Source organism: Sus scrofa, chromosome 13 (assembly GCF_000003025.6).
Source record: "Sus scrofa isolate TJ Tabasco breed Duroc chromosome 13, Sscrofa11.1, whole genome shotgun sequence".
NCBI lineage: Eukaryota > Metazoa > Chordata > Mammalia > Artiodactyla > Suidae > Sus > Sus scrofa.
In genome coordinates this window covers 106,814,556-106,830,613 of record NC_010455.5, presented here as the reverse complement: position 1 = coordinate 106,830,613, position 16,058 = coordinate 106,814,556, and the positions used below count along the sequence as shown (strand labels likewise).

Genomic DNA, 16,058 nt, shown 5'->3' with positions numbered 1-16,058 from the left:
CTGACAAATAAGGCATGGATTTTATCTTTTGACAGTGAGATGGGTACTTGTGGAACTTGGCGAGAATGTATCTGAACAATCTGGTGAAGGACAATTTCATTTTCTGCCAGTGTGTGGCCTTTCAAATGAAATTAAACTTGATCCTGGATTTTGAAGTGGTGGTTGCTTTTCATTAAAATTTTACAGAGGGCAGCTGTAGAGGATATAAACCCAGCAGATGACCCTAATAATCAAGGCGAGGATGAATTTGAGGAAGCTGGGCAAGTGAGGGAAGAAAATTTGCCAGATGAAAATGAAGAGCAAAAACAAAGTCATCAAAAGCAGGAGAATGCAGAAATGGAGGAGCATTTGGTGGTAAGCAGATGCCATGTTGGAGGGTGGTTTTAACCCCCTGGGGTATTTTGCTAAATGTCTGGTTTAAGCCAAAGGTTAATCGTAACCTACATAGACAGGAAGTTTGTCTCTTCAGCTGACTTTGGGCTGGGCCATCATATGAAATGACATGCCCGCATTCAGAGACCAAGGGTGATAGGCCTCTTGGGCTTTGTGTTGGGAATGATTAGTCATCATTTCCTGGCCACTGATGCATTGAAAGTGCATGGTGGCCTGACTATTCTTTGTCCCAGGGGACTGGAAAATGCATCTCCAATGTTCAGTAACCTGAGCCTCCCCTTTTGTTTCAACAGATGGCAGGAAATCCAGACCAGCAGGAGGACAATGTGGATGAGCAGTACCAGGAAGAAGGGGAAGAGGAGGTAGGAAGCGGGAGGGCTGGGAGCCTCACACTCACCTGAAACAAACCTCTGCAACAGGGCTTCTATAGAAATGTTCAGAGAGCTGTAGGCTGGGTACAGAAGGGTGGTCTTGAGGGGAAATGGACCATGGCAGTGGAGACATTTAGTTAGAAGATAATGAAAATGGGGTGACCGAATCCTCCTCTCTGGTTTTCCCTAGAGATTTTCTTGACACTTGGGTGTCCAGGAATGGCAGACCTAGGTTGATGGGGTCTTTGTAAGGATATTTTCTCCTCCCTCTTTCACTCACAAGACAGAACAAAGCTCTGTACATTGAGAAGTCTGGACTAACCCCAGAGGCTTTGTAGATTTTGCCACACTGCCCGCCTCACAGGAGTACCCCGTGGTATCTGTCAGAATATACATAACACCTTCCAAACACTTAAAAAAATGTTTGCAGCCTCTACTTTCAGCTTCTTCCCTCCTAAGAATTTAACATTCTAATTAAATTTAATGAAGAAAAGGAAAAATATGTAAGGAATTCAGTTGAATAAAAGGCTTTGGGGTAGAATTTCTTAACATTTCATTTTACTTTGCTTTTTATGGTAAACATCTGGCGTATTATTGCTAACTAGGTTTATAGAGCATCTACCATGGTGCCACATTTGTATAATTGATTGATGAACACTGTTGGTTGTGGCTGGCTAGTCACAGCCAGGGCTGTGTGGACTGCTGAGGCTCAGTACTCAGGAATATGATGTGGATGAGGCCAAGGCCTCGTGCTTACTCTGTCTCTGGACCCAGTAAATGGTCCAACAAATGAAATCCCAGATTCAGAGGCACTTCTCATCTAGGCCTCTTACAAGTGTGTGATTCTGGCCCTAAGAGGAACAGCAGGAGAGGATGGACAAATGGCAGCCTGGATAAACACACCCACTCCTGAGATCCTGCTCAGAAGGCATGTGCTACTGGGCTCATGGGCACAGTTCCCTTGACCAGGGCTGCTGTTTCGTTTAAATTGCATTTGTCAGCTTTTCAGAGCTGATGCAGAAATTTGTGCTTATACTAGGAAAACAGAAAAGGATGTCGTTCTTTGCAGCCACTGGCAACATATACCTCTAGTCACGTGCAGTCTGCTTGGCTTGATCTTTTTATTCTCTCTCTTTTTTTTCATCCTGCTGTTCATCCTAATCAAGCCCCCAAGCCATGTCATCAGAAGAGAGCATTCGAGAAAGCAGCAGCTTTGAATATTAAGACATTTGGCAAGAGAAAGATATTCATCTGGGCCTCTCTTGTAACATGATGTCTAGACTAATATTACTTTGTTTCATTATGTCAGATGCCAGGAATCTTTGAGGGATTAAAAGAGAAGAGGTTCACCTTGGCTTCTTTTTAAAAATTCAGAAGGGTAAACATAAAATTTTAATCAGTATTTACTGATTATTTTTTTACCCCTATATTCTGTCAGTTAAGGTAGAAAGAAATCTTGCAATCCAAGAGGGATCAAGGATAGGAAGAAAAGAAAGGCAGAAAGTCCTGAGGGAAGAAAGACCAGGGAGAGGCTGGTGCCTAACCCCAGGCAGTCACTGCTCCCTCGGGTGGGCTGTCTGACCAGAGCCCTTCCTCTCTCCCTGCACCTGGCCCCAGTTCCTGGCCTGGAACTCCTAGCTCTGGCACCCTGTCCCCACCTTCTAACCCTCTCCCCAAGGTTCTAGGTCACCACACCCTCCTATTTTGGATGGTTGCCCCATGAGCTCACAGAGAAAGCCAATTGTGCCTTTCTCCTTGACTAGATAACTTCCCCCTCTGCCCCCTAAGCACTCCTTGTTCTGGCTGTGTTATTTTTTTTTTTTTTCTGGTAGTTGTGAGGTGATTAGTTATTGGATTTTCCTTTCCCATCTCTTTCCACTGTTCTCAGTTCTTCCCTTGAAGAGGAAGAAGAATTTCCATATACCAGTCAGGGACTAGCAATAGAGATGACGGTCTCAGCAGAATGCAGCAAAATCAGGAAAGTAAAGAGGGACACGGTATGTGAGAGCACACAGTGTACTGTTGATAAGCACTGTGGGTGAGCACTCTGAAAACTCCACAGTGCTATGTGATGTGCGTCGTTCTTAGCTTCCATAAGCCTAGGAGTCTTCCAGCTGTCCCAGCTGCCCCTGGGATGTAAGGCTCGTTGCTGCTGTTGGTCCCTGCCTTTCTAGCCCACAGTCAACCTGACTGCTGTCATATTTGCTCCTAGGAAGGAGTTGCAGCTTGCCTAGGTTATACCTGTTCAGAGGTACAGCCCATCAGACTTGTGACTTGAACTCCGAGAGTAGAGGACCCAGACAAGCATGATTCTAGGAAATTTGCGCTATCCCTGCCTTCTCTTATCTTAGTGCAACAGTGTTATCCTTCCAAGACCTAAAACGGATGGCAATTAACAAGCATTCATTGCTTATTGCTTAGGATTGTTAGAGTGAAAGACATGGATGTGGTGAGCCCATCCTTCCCAGATTTTTTATCTCTTTATGAACAAACGAGACAAATTATGACATTGCCAAAAAGTGTTATGTGTGCTTCAAAATTACTTAAATGTTTAATAATACATAGAGATTAAAATGACTACTTTGAAAAACCTGAATGCTGAGTTTCCCCAGTCCAACTGAAAACAGATTGATCTGCACGCTCAAGAAAGAGCACAAGGTTATCTGGCTACCTTTAGTGGTACCCCAAACTGTGATTACCACACCATGAAGCCATCCAGACAGTGATGGCTGTTAAACATTACCAGCAAGTGGGAGTATCCATCACTATGGTGGACATTGCTGAAGGCCTGTCTGTTGTCACATCCCATTCCATCTCTGTGGATCCCAGCAATCTTGACTACTTAAGGTGCATCCTTCTGGTTCCTGGCTGATCCCATACATCTGTGATGTATCAGAGAAAGACAAGCATACATACTGGGACTGGGTTGCTAGCCAAAGCCCATTTCAAACTCAGGAGATCTGTTTTATTTTTGTTTGTTTGTTTTCACTATTTATTAAACTTTGCCGCATCATATAGGGACCGTTTCTAAAATGCCTAAAATATTAGATTTCAGTAATGACTAATGAGGAGCAGTGTAGGGAAATCGTTAACAAAATGTTTGCATCAGCTTTAGCAAGATAATACAAAAGGTCAAATGTGGAAGACATAAATGACATGTCTACATTTTAAGAGTAACATTTGGCTTCTGGTTATTAGTCTGAGCATATTTTAAAGTGAGAAACTCTATCATTTACTTCCATTTCAGTAATGCCTTTAAGATGAGTTTGAATTACTTTTGCCCAAACATGAAGAATATGTTACTAGAATAGTACAGGTGCATCTATAAATTTGAAAAATTACAAAGTTTTTGTCTGTGTGATACCTAAATTTGAAGAGTATTCAAAATCAGTGGTTTCCACCTCAGATTATACTGACAACTGGTAAACAACCTAAATATTCTACAACAGTTCCCAAGAGAAGGGAAGAAAAAAAAAATCATAAAAGGGTGTTGCTCTCTCTAGCCACTTTTCTTTTACCTTTCTTTCTCTCTCCCAATTTTTTTTGTTTTTTGGGTTTTTTTGGCCACACCCATGACAGGCAGGAGTTCCCTGGCCAGAGACTGAACCAGAGCAACAGCAGAGACACTGCTGGATCCTTAACTGCTAGGCCTCTTCCAGGGAACTCCCTAGCCAGAGACATTCTTAACCCAGCACCCATTGTCCCTCAAGCGAGGGGCTCTCAGGCTTTGCTATGGCTAAGAATCACCTTGGAGAGTGTGTAAAACATACAGATTCCCTTACCCTTGGAGATTTTTTTTTCCTTTTTTTTTTTTTTTTTCATTTTTGGCCACCCCATGGCATACTGAGCTTCCAGGGCCAGGGATCAGGTCCAAGACACAGTCTCAATTTAAGCCACAGCTGCAGCAACACCAGATCCTTAACCCACTGTGCTGGGCCAGAGACTGAACCCACATCCCAGTGCTCTCAAGACACTGCTGATTTTTTTGCACCACAGCAGGAGCTCCATCCACCCTTGGAGATTTTGATCCTATCTATGGTAGGTCCTAGGACTCAGAGTTCTTCACAAGACCTCAGCTGATGCTGATGTTTCAGGGACATGCTATTTAAAGAAGTCCTAGGACAGTTCTACAAGTGGACTTTGGGAAATCTGAACCTCTTCAAACTTCTGTGCAAAACGATGTGTATCTAGGCCCATTTGCTAAAGACTCTCACCAAAGTCTTAAAAGGGTCCATGACTCCTTCTACCACACACACACATGAAAAATTAAAAATCACTGAATTTCATCTAACCCCCTTTCTTTCACAGATAAGAAATTTGAGTTTCAGAGATATTAGCTAAATTTTCAAAAGTCACACAGCTTGTTATTGTGAGAACCATGATTAGACTGCACTCAATTCTGATTTTAAAAAAATTGGTATCTCTAAGTATACTTAATATACTTAATATACTTAGGTATACCAAGCATAGTAATTAAGTAGTTGATAAGGGTATGTTTTTCTTTATAGAAGTTAGTGAATACAGAAGGAATGATGGAATTAGAAAGTCATCACTTTGTACCCCCTTATTAAAACAGCTGATTTAGGAGCAGTCATCAGTGGATAATATCACCAGATGAATGGAGGTCAGGGAATTTTACCATGGAAAGGTCAGGCTGTAACCACCTGAGCTCATGACCATCCTTAGCCTCTCTAAAAGTGGGACAGGAGAAGGATCAAGATGGTGGAGGAGTAAGACGTCACACTCAACCTCTCCCACAAACACATCAAAAAAATACATCTACATGTAGAACAACTCACACAGAACATCTACTGAACACTGGCAGAAGAACTTAAACCTCCAAAAAGGGCAAGAAACCTTCCACACAACTGCACAGAACAAAAGAAAAAAAGAAAGATAGAGAAAAGGAATCAGGACAGCACTAGCACTCCTGAGAGGGAGCTGTTAAAGAGGAAAGGAACCCACACTGGGAAGCCATCTTACTGATGGGGAGATCAGCCGAGAGGGAGGGACCCCAAAGTTGCCAAGAAAAGAGCAAGAGCTGGACTAAGGAGGGCAAAGCTAAGTGAGAGCCGCACAGATCATCTGCACCACGGACCTGGACACCACAGCCAGAGAAGCTTGGGGTGAGACTCAAGCTCCGACCTCAGTTCCAGGGAGAGGACTAGGGTTGGCTGTGTGGAGACAGTCTGAGGGACTAGGGAGTGGTGTACCACGGGATGGGGAACGCAACGCCACAGCCGAGGGAACCCGGGAGGAGGTCTGGGCCTGAAGGAGAAGCAAGGCACCACTGTTGGGAAGAGCAAGAGGAGGAGGGGCTGAGGGCCATAGGAATCTCTTTCCCTGCACATGTACAGACTCTCAGGGGGCAGAGCACCTCTGGCACAGGCTACAGGTGGCAAGGCACCACTTGCTCAGGCTATGGGAGACTGGGCACTTCTTGTGAAACTAGGACAAGCCTGCAACAGCATCCTGCAGGTCCTTGCTACTGTCAAGAGCCCAGCACCCAGGCACTGACTATTAGCCCTGCCCATTGCCTCTGTCTTCCTGGAAACACACTGAGCACCCTATCAAGGGGATAACATTCTGCTCACACTGAAGAAAGAGCAAATATCCAAGTTCCCACACCAAAAATAAATAGTAATCCACCACAAAATACAAAGGGGCGCTCTTGCACAGAAATAGCCATCCAAGACTACAGTAGTTTTGGTTTCCCTAAACTCACAGAATAAGATATATATAAGCAAAATGAAGAAGCTTAGGAACCATTCCCAGTTGAAAGAACAGGAGAATTCACCTGAAGCAGCAAACAATAAAACAGAACTGTGCAGTCTGACAGACACTGAGTTCAAAAGGGAGGTAGTGAAAATACTGAAGGAATTAAGAGAGGATATGAACAGTAATGCAGATTCCTTTAGAAAGGAACTAGAAAATATAAGGAAGAGCCAAGAAAAATTAGAAAATTCATTTTTAGAGATGCGAACTGAGCTAAAGGCAGCAGAATGAATAATGCAGAGAAACAAATTAGTGACTTGGAAGATAGAATCATGGAAATCAACCAATCAGGACAGCAGACAGAAAAGCAAATGAAAAAGCGTGAAAGCAATATAAGAGATCTATGGGATAATGTAAAGTGGGCCAATCTGCACATAATAGGGATTCCAGAAGGAGAAGAAAAAGAAAAGGGGATTGAAAATATACTTGAAGAAATTATGTCTGAAAACTTTCCAGATCTAAAGGAAACAGATATCAAGATACAGGAAGCACAGAGGGCCCCAAGCAAGTTGAACCCAAACAGTCCCAGACCAAGACAATAATACATAAAAACGGCAACAATAATAGAGAGGATTCTAAAGGCAGCAAGAGAAACACAGAGCATTAATTATAGGGGAACCCCCATAAGGCTATCAGCTGATTTCTCTACAGAAATGCTACAGGCCAGAGAAGAGTGGCAAGATATATTCAAAGCTCTAAAAGGAAAAATTTGCAGCCTAAAATAATCTACCCAGCAAAAATATCATTTAAAATAGAAGAAGAAATAAAGAATTTCTCCAACGAACAAAAACTAAAAGTACAGCAATACTAAACCATTTGAAAAGAAATATAGAAAGGGCTTCTCTAAATATAAAAAGAAATACAAAATAGGATGGAAGAAATCACATTTGGAAAGCAATCACTTAAATAAGCCAGTATACAGATCTAAAGGGGGAGGGAGGAAGCTATTGCAAAAGTGACAGGAAATACAAGGAACAGCAAAAGGACAAACATGAAAATGTTAAAAAAGGACTTCAAAATCATAAAATATGGGGGAAGGAAATTAAGAAAATCTACTCTTTTTTTTTTTTTTTTTAAATGTGTTTGAGCCTATATGACTACAAGCAAATATAGGAAGGGGTAAGATACATGTCAAAATCAGGGCAACCACAAATCAAAACCAAACGTTACATTAAAAACTAAAAAGAAAAGGACACAAGGATAAAATAAAAGGAAATCACCCAACCAAAAAAAGGAAGAGGAGTTCCTGTCATGGCTCAGTGGTTAACGAACCCAACTAGTATCCATGAGGATGTGGGTTTGATCCCTGCCCTCTCTCAGTGGGTTAAGGATCTGGTGTGGCCATGAGCTGTGGTATAGGTTGCAGACACAGCTCAAATCCTGCATTGCTGTGGTGGGGTGGCATAGGCCAGCAGCTGCAGCTCCAATTCGACCCTTGGCCTGGGAACCTCCATATGCCATGGATGTGGCCCAAAAAAGAACGAAAAAGAAAGAAAGGAATAAAGGAGAAACATAAAGTCAACTGGAAAACAGGTTTAAAATGGCATTAAATACATATTATCAATAGTTACGTTAAATGTCAATGGATTGAATGCTCCAATCCAAAGACATAGAGTGGGAGATTGGATTAAAAAGCAAGAGCCTACAATATGCTCTCTACAAGAGACTCACCTTAGGGCAAAGAATACATATAAATTGAAAATGAGGGGATGGGAAAAGATATTTCATGCCAGTGGAAAAGACAGGAAAGCAGCAGTTGCAATACTCACGCCAGACAAAACAGACTTTAAAATGAAGGCCATAAAGAAAGACAAAGAAGGACTCTATTTAGTGATAAAATGATCCATTCAAGAAAAGAATATTACAATCATCAATATATATGCCCCTAATATAGGAGCACACAGATACATACAACAAATACTAACAGACATAAAAGGAGAAACTGATGGGAATATAATAATAGTAGGAGACTTTAACACCCCACTCATATCAGTGGACAGATCCTCTAGACAGAAAATCAGTAAGACAACGGAGATTCCAAATGACACAACAGAAAGGTTAGACTTAATTGATATTTTCAGGATATTACATCCAAAAAAATCAGAATATATGTTTTTTTCAAGTGAACATGGAACATTCTCAAGGACTGACCACATGCTAGGGCACAAAACTATCATCAACAAATTGAAGAGTATAGATATCATTTCAAGTATCTTTTCTGATCACAATGGCATGAAATTAGAAATGAACCACAGGAAAAGAAATGAGAAAAAACTGACTATATGGAGACTAAGCGACATGCCTCTAGAAAACCAATGGGTCAATGGGAAAATCAAGAAGGAAATTAAAAAATACCTCAAGACAAATGATAATGAAAATGCAACCACTCAAAATCTATGGGATGTGCCAAAAGCAGTGCTTAGAGGGAAGTTCATAGCTATACAGGCCTTCCTCAGAAAAGAAGAAAAATCTCAAATCAACAACTTAACCTACAACCTAAAAGAATTAGGAAAACGAAGAAAAAACAAAACCCAAAGTCAGCAGAAGAAAGGAAATCATAAAGATCAGAGAGGAAATCATTAAAATAGACATTCAAAAACAATAGAAAAAAAATCAATAAAGCAAAGAGCTGGTTCTTTGAAAGGATAAACAAAATTGACAAACATCTGGGCAAACTCACCAAGAATAGGAAAGAACTCAAAAAAACCCAGCAATCCCACTCTTGGGCATGTATCCGGACAAAACTTTCCTATCAAATTACCCATGACATTTTCCCCAAATGAACAAACAATCCCAAACTTTATATGGAACCTCAAAAGACCCAGAATTGCCAAAGCAATCCTGAGGAACAAAAACCAAGCAGGAGGCATAACTCTCCCAGACTTCAGGCAATATTACAAAGCCACAGTAATCAAGACACTGTGGTACTGATACCAAAATAGACATATAGACCAATAGAACAAAATAGAGAACCCAGAAATAAACCCAGACACCTACAGTCAATTAATCTTCAACAAAAGAGGCAAGAATATAAAATAGGAAAAAGACTGCCTTTTCATTAAGTGGTGCTGGGAAAACTGGACAGCCACTTGTAAATCAATGAAACTGGAACACACCCTCACACCACACACAAAAATAAACTCAAAATGGCTTAAAGACTTAAACATAAGACAAGACACCATCAAACTCCTAGAAGAGAACATAGGCAAAACATTCTCTGACATCAACCTTACAAATGTTTTCTCAGGTCAGTCTCCCAACGCAACAGAAATAAAAGCAAAAATAAACCAATGGGACCTAAACAAACTGACGATCTTTTGCAAAGCAAAGGAAACCATTAAAAAAAAAAAAATGGGAGAAAATAGTTTCAAGAGATGCAGCTGATAAGGGCTTAATCTCTAAAGTATACAAACAACTTATACAACTCAAGAGCAAAAAAGCCAACAACCCAATTGGAAAATGGACAAAAGACCTGAACAGACATTTCTCCAAAGAAGATAAACAGATGACCAACGAGCACATGAAAAAATGCTCTACATCACTGATTATTAGAGAAATGCAAATCAAAACTTCTGTGAGGTACCACCTCACACCAGTCAGAATGGCTATCATTAATATGTCCACAAATAACAAATGCTAGAGAGGGTGTGGAGAAGAGGGAACCCTCCTACACTGTTGGTGGGACTGTAAATTGGTACAATCACTATGGCAAACAGTATGGAGGTACCTTAGAAAACTAAATATAGAACTACCATGTGACCCAGCAATCCCACTCTTGGGCATGTATCCGGACAAAACTTTCCTTGAAAAAGATACTTGCACCCACATGTTCCCTGCAGCCTTATTCACAACAGCCAAGACATGGAAACCCAAATGTCCGTCAACAAATGAATGGATTAAGAAGATGTGGTATATATACACAATGGAATACTACTCTGCCATAAAAGAACAAAATAATGCCATTTGCAGCAACATGGATGAACTAGAGAGTCTCTTACCAAGTGAAGTAAGTCAGAAAGAAAAAGACAAATACCATATGATATCACTTATATTTGGAATCTAATATATGGCACAAATGAACCTTTCCACAGAAAGGAAAATCACGGAGAACAGACTCGTGGTTGTCAAGGGGGAGGAGGAGGAAGTGGGATGGACTGAGAATCTAGCGTTCATAGATACAAACTGTTGACTTTGGATTGGATAAGCAATGAGATCCTGCTGTATAGCACAGGGAACTATATCTAGTCACTTGTGATGAAACATGATGGAGGATAATGTGAGAAAAAGAATATATATATACACACATATACATATATATATGTGTATGTGTATATATATATATATATATATATATATATATATATATATATATGTATTACTGGGTCACTTTGCTGTATAGTAAAAATTTACCTAACCCTGTAAATCATGTATAATAGAAAAAATAAAAATCACAATTAAAAAAGCAATTAAAAAATAAGTAAAGGTGGGACAAACATTATATTTTACCTCCTGATGTAATGAAAATATGAAATCTATAGCATCACCTCTGAAAAACCCTTGCTCTGCAAACTGAATCTGAATTCATTCAAGTCTTTATGCTAACTTCCTTTTATAAGAAATACAGAGGCTAAAGAAATGGGTTAAGTGGTGATATCATAAAGAAGCAGATAAATCCAGAATGTGGGTCATTTTATTGGACTACAATTCAGCATAGCATTAAGGAAAAAAAGCAGGGAGTGGAACTGATGATAGATGTGGCATTTGTTTGGACCATGATTAAAACAAACTGACTGTAAATAGACATATTTAAAACAATCAGGAAAATGTTAGTAAAGATTAGGCATTAGATGATACCATGGGATTACTTATCAGAGGTGATAATGGCATTATGGTTAAATAAGAAAAATCCATTGTTTTTAGAGATATATACTGAGATGGGTAGGGGAACAATTACATGCTGTCTGGAATTTTTAAGAATCATCAGAAAATAAATAAAAGTGATAAATGGTGCTAGTGTGGCAACAGCAACATTGAAATAACTTTTGAGCTTTGGTGATGGCTATAATTAGTTTTTTGAATTATTGTCTTATTTTGTGTGCTTGAAAATTTTCATAATAAAAACAACCGAACTTAGTGATTATACCACCTGGAGAGTCACAGAGCCAAGGTTTCAATCCCAGTCTCTCTGAATCCATAATCTTTATTAGGGGTTGGCAGAATAAAGGACTGGGCCTGTTTTGGAAGTGAAGCCTTACTGGAAGCCAAGCCCATGGCTTTTTGTGTATATATTATCTAAGGTTGCCTCTGCACCACAACCTTAGAGCCTGGGTAGAGAGACCTTTTGGCCAAGAAAGCCTAGATACCTGCTGTCTGGCCTTTTATAGAAAAAACTTCCCAAACCTGATTTATATATTTTCATCATGTCACAGTTTCAAGGCAGTTCCCCTACCCCCAACCTCAACTAAACCATTTTTAGTGTTCAGTAGTATATTTTCATTATTACGACTATAGAAGACGTGTCTCTGTTCACAGAAATTGCCTGGGACACTTTAGCCATTTAAAGATGTTTCAATTAGTGAGAACTTAATATAGTTTAAAATAAGTGCTTCACTGTTTTCATCACAATGTCCTATGGAATGTTGTGATGCGATTCTGTGACTAAGGGCAGCAGAGATATTGTGGGACACTCAGAGCCTGCAGGTGAGCAGAGGTGTCTTTTTTTTTTTTAAGCTTGTCTCACCAGGACACCTGAATACAAAATATACTCTGTACCTGTCCTCCGAAGGTATTTATTTGGTGCCAATGTGGTGTAGGGGCTGAGTCCAGTCAAACATGGGCTCATTAGAAGAGGTTCATGAAGGCTGGGCTCTGTTAGGGTATCTTTGAAAGGTCATCTTTGTAGGCTCCTAACAGACTAGAGTCCCACCAAAGTGTGACTGGTGGGTTTGGGTTCATCCTGTTGCACCTGGGTTGGACTCCCTGAGATAGCCCTTACTTTGTTCCTTAACTATTACACTTGCACACTTTCCTTCCCCTGCCCATTTCTGGGATTTTTAACACACATGCCCCCCAAAAGTAGGTACTTTTGGGTATTATTCAAGAAGACTTAACACTGTCCTTAGAAGAGATATCGGGGGGGGGGGTTGGTACCAAGACACTGTATTATGCTTAATTGGTGGTCAGCAATTTTTTGAAATGTATTCAGAAGATTTAAACCTTTTGGAATATGTATGGTTTTTGATATAAAGTTAGAAAATATTTTACTCTCTATTTTTGTGGAATGTGATCATTAAATAGAGAGTATTTAGCAGAAATATTTGGATGCTTACTTTGATTTGCATTTTGAAAAAAAATAATCAGGATCGGTGACATATAATAGCATACATAAAAGAGAACTACTTAGAACTGTGTTAGAACACTAAAGAGATGTAGGGATTTGAGGTGGCTTAACTATTTTATTAAAAAATTGAAATGATCGTGTCCTATGTTCTAGATATTTTAGCCAAAGAAGTTTATTCTTAATTATAGAAGTGCATATACACAGGTTTTCCTCAGTTTTCTACTGCATTGTATATAGGTAGCGGTTTCTGGTTTCTGTGCCTTTACAGAGCATTTTTTTTTTTGCGTTGACTCATTTATTCATTCATTGACTCATTTATTCATTCATCGACTCATTCATTCAACAATATATATTAAGCAATAAGTTTGCCAAGCATGCATGTAGATATTGAAGGAAGTTAAGACAGATGGTTCCTATCTTAGCAAGAACTTACATTCTGTCAGAACCTTCAGACTTCCATAGCTCTCCATTTTGGAAAAAGGAGTTTTTAATTTTATAAGGTGAATTTCTTCAGATGTTCTATGTGGAGTGTTAACTCCTACTCAAATAACTCAGAAACTCAAAACACAAAAATCAGAGTTTCTGTGATTCTGAATCACATTTTTTTTTTTGCAGTAGGTATATTACACATTTCTTCATGAATAATGTAACAAGTCAAATCTCTGACTTTCCTTTTAAACTTAGTTTAAATTTCCTCTTCTTTGAGAGAACTTTTGGGAAACCAAAACATATTGTTGCAAGTGTTGAAATGATCAAAGTGTCACCTGTTATCTCTGGTTTGTTTTAGGTTCAGGAAGATTTGACTGAGGAGAAAAAAAGGCAACTGGAACATAATGCTGAGGAGACCTATGGTGAAAATGATGAAAATGTATGTGTAGGGTATATATTCCTACCACGCGTGTGTGCACGTGTGCAGGAGATACATATGTAGAGTTGGGTACATCTAAGGTACCATGGAGTTTGACAGGCCATCCTAGAATTAGGAAAATTTTTTGATAATGTGAAGATAGAAAAGACTAGCACTCTTGCCTCTTGGAACATTTTTCTTCACTTGTTTCCTTTCCTCAAAAATGAATGACTTCCTGCTGGGTTTTTTTTGTTTGTTTTAAGAAAGAGAATTATTTATACCTCTAACTTGGTGCCCTACCTCTTAGTTTTTCTTTTTTTCTTTTAACTTTAAGGCCGATGAGAAAAACAATGATGGAGAAGAGCAAGAAGTTCGAGAGGACAACCGCCCCAAAGGCCGAGAGGAGCACTATGAGGAGGAGGACGAGGAGGAGGAGGATGGGGCGGCTGCTGCTGAGAAATCACGGCGAAGAGCTGAAATGTAGCAGTGCCCAATCTCACAGACAGTGCTCAGCTGACGGATTCTTTTCAAGCTGCTCAAAAATAAATCTGCCTACTGAACTCTAGGATATTTAATTACAAAAATTAAGAATTTAGACTTTTTTAACTTTTATATTAGAAATGCTCATACATTTATATGAATATATTTTGATAACCTAGCTTAGAGCCTCTTTTTATATTCAAGCAAAACATGAATGAGAAGAACAACAGCGAAGCAGACCTTAGGCTATGAATCTCATTTTTCATAGATTATGTGATGTTGGAAGAGACATTGATTTTGTCTATGTTTTAACTTGTTAACTTCTCTGTCTTCTAGTTTTCAGGTGTTCTGTTAATTTGCCTTTGATGAAATGCAGGGTTTCAAAATAGGGAATACTGCAAAATGCTGTGCAGACTTTAAGAAGAATGGTCAGTTTACTAACTGCTGCCTTTCCAAGGTTCTTGTGTATAGTTCTGAAAGAATTTTCACCAGTTTGTGTATCTCTGGGATAAGAGCCATGGACAGAGTTACACACAGAGAGATACTTTTGTTATAAAGACACTGTTTTTCAGGCTTTTTAGATCAGTTAGAAAAATGTTTGGCTTTACTTAAAATCACAGCTCTTCCTCTTGAAAGGAATTACATTTAAAAGTGAAACAATACTAAAACTCACTTGACAGTATTCTAGACTTAGATATTTCAGTATTCAAACAAGGTATGACACATCAGTGTATTAACCTTTTTGAAGGACTGACACCTTGTTTAATAACTAATTTAGTGTGTATGGGTGGTGTCTTCCATGTGAACACCCCTTCTTTCCTGGAGTCACCCAGTGATATCCTTTTTTAGTATCTAGTTCTCTACAGTAATATATATTTCCCCTACAGGCTCTGTGCCCTAATATGTAATCTTCGGTGACCAGCATGAATATGAAGACATGCCAAATTGTATAATAGAATAGGATATTTTTCAAAAACATTGGTGAAATATACATGGTGATATAGTTGACCCTCATGATTTCTCCATTTGCTGGGATTGGGTCTGAATTATGCCCATGGATAGACATTTTAATGATTATGAATTATTTTTAAAAATCCCTTAAAATAAAAAAATTAAAAATCAAAAATTTCTCATTGGGTATAGACATATTTCAGTCTTGAACATAGATTTTTAACTCTATAGAACTAGGTAATATGATACGTATGTGTGTGGTTTTATAATACTACTTTCAAATTAACAAAAACATTCAATTTCTACCATTGTTGTAAGAATGTAATTTTATTTTTTAATAACCACACTCATGTATGGTTTTGATTATCCCAGTTGAGTGATTGTGTATGTATGCATAGGAATGTTTTATTCAAATGTATTTTGGATTTTCAGTAATCATAAATCAGATCTTACTTTTATGTATAAAAATCCTTTATGTAATGTAAAATGTATAATATTGTACATAATATTCAGAATACAATTATTTTGGTAAATTAGTTTGTATTTTTAATGTCCCAGTTCCAGTATTTAATTATTTGAAACATATTGAAACTTGGTAATAGTCAATAAAGCTATAAAAAGCAAGTGGTAAATCTTTTAAAGTATATGACTTCTTATTAGTTTCTGGTCTTAGATCTTCGTCAAAAAAATGGGAAGTTCCTGTCATGGCACAATGGAAACGAATCCAACTGGGAACCATGGGGTTGCAGCTTCGACCCCTGGCCTCACTCAGTGGGTTGGGGATCCAGCATTGCCATGGGCTGTGGTATAGGTCACGGACGCCACTCGGATCTGGGTTGCTTTGGCTGTGGTATAGGCCAGCAGCTACAGCTGCGATTGGACTCCTAGCCTGGGAACCTTC

The 16,058-nt window shown here is 39.1% G+C and overlaps 1 protein-coding gene across 4 annotated transcripts in view; it reads left to right on the top strand.

Moving 5' to 3' along the window:
* Positions 1-15,789, top strand: part of GOLIM4 (golgi integral membrane protein 4) — an 80,385-nt gene extending 64,596 nt beyond the window's left edge. For all 4 annotated transcript variants that reach the window (XM_005669985.3, XM_005669984.3, XM_013982184.2 and 1 more), the window contains 4 exons: positions 187-354; positions 687-755; positions 13,667-13,747; positions 14,061-15,789. In XM_005669985.3, coding sequence (XP_005670042.1) covers positions 187-354; positions 687-755; positions 13,667-13,747; positions 14,061-14,210 — 468 coding nt within the window. In that variant the 3' untranslated portion in view covers positions 14,211-15,789. The remainder of the gene's footprint in view (positions 1-186; positions 355-686; positions 756-13,666; positions 13,748-14,060) is intronic.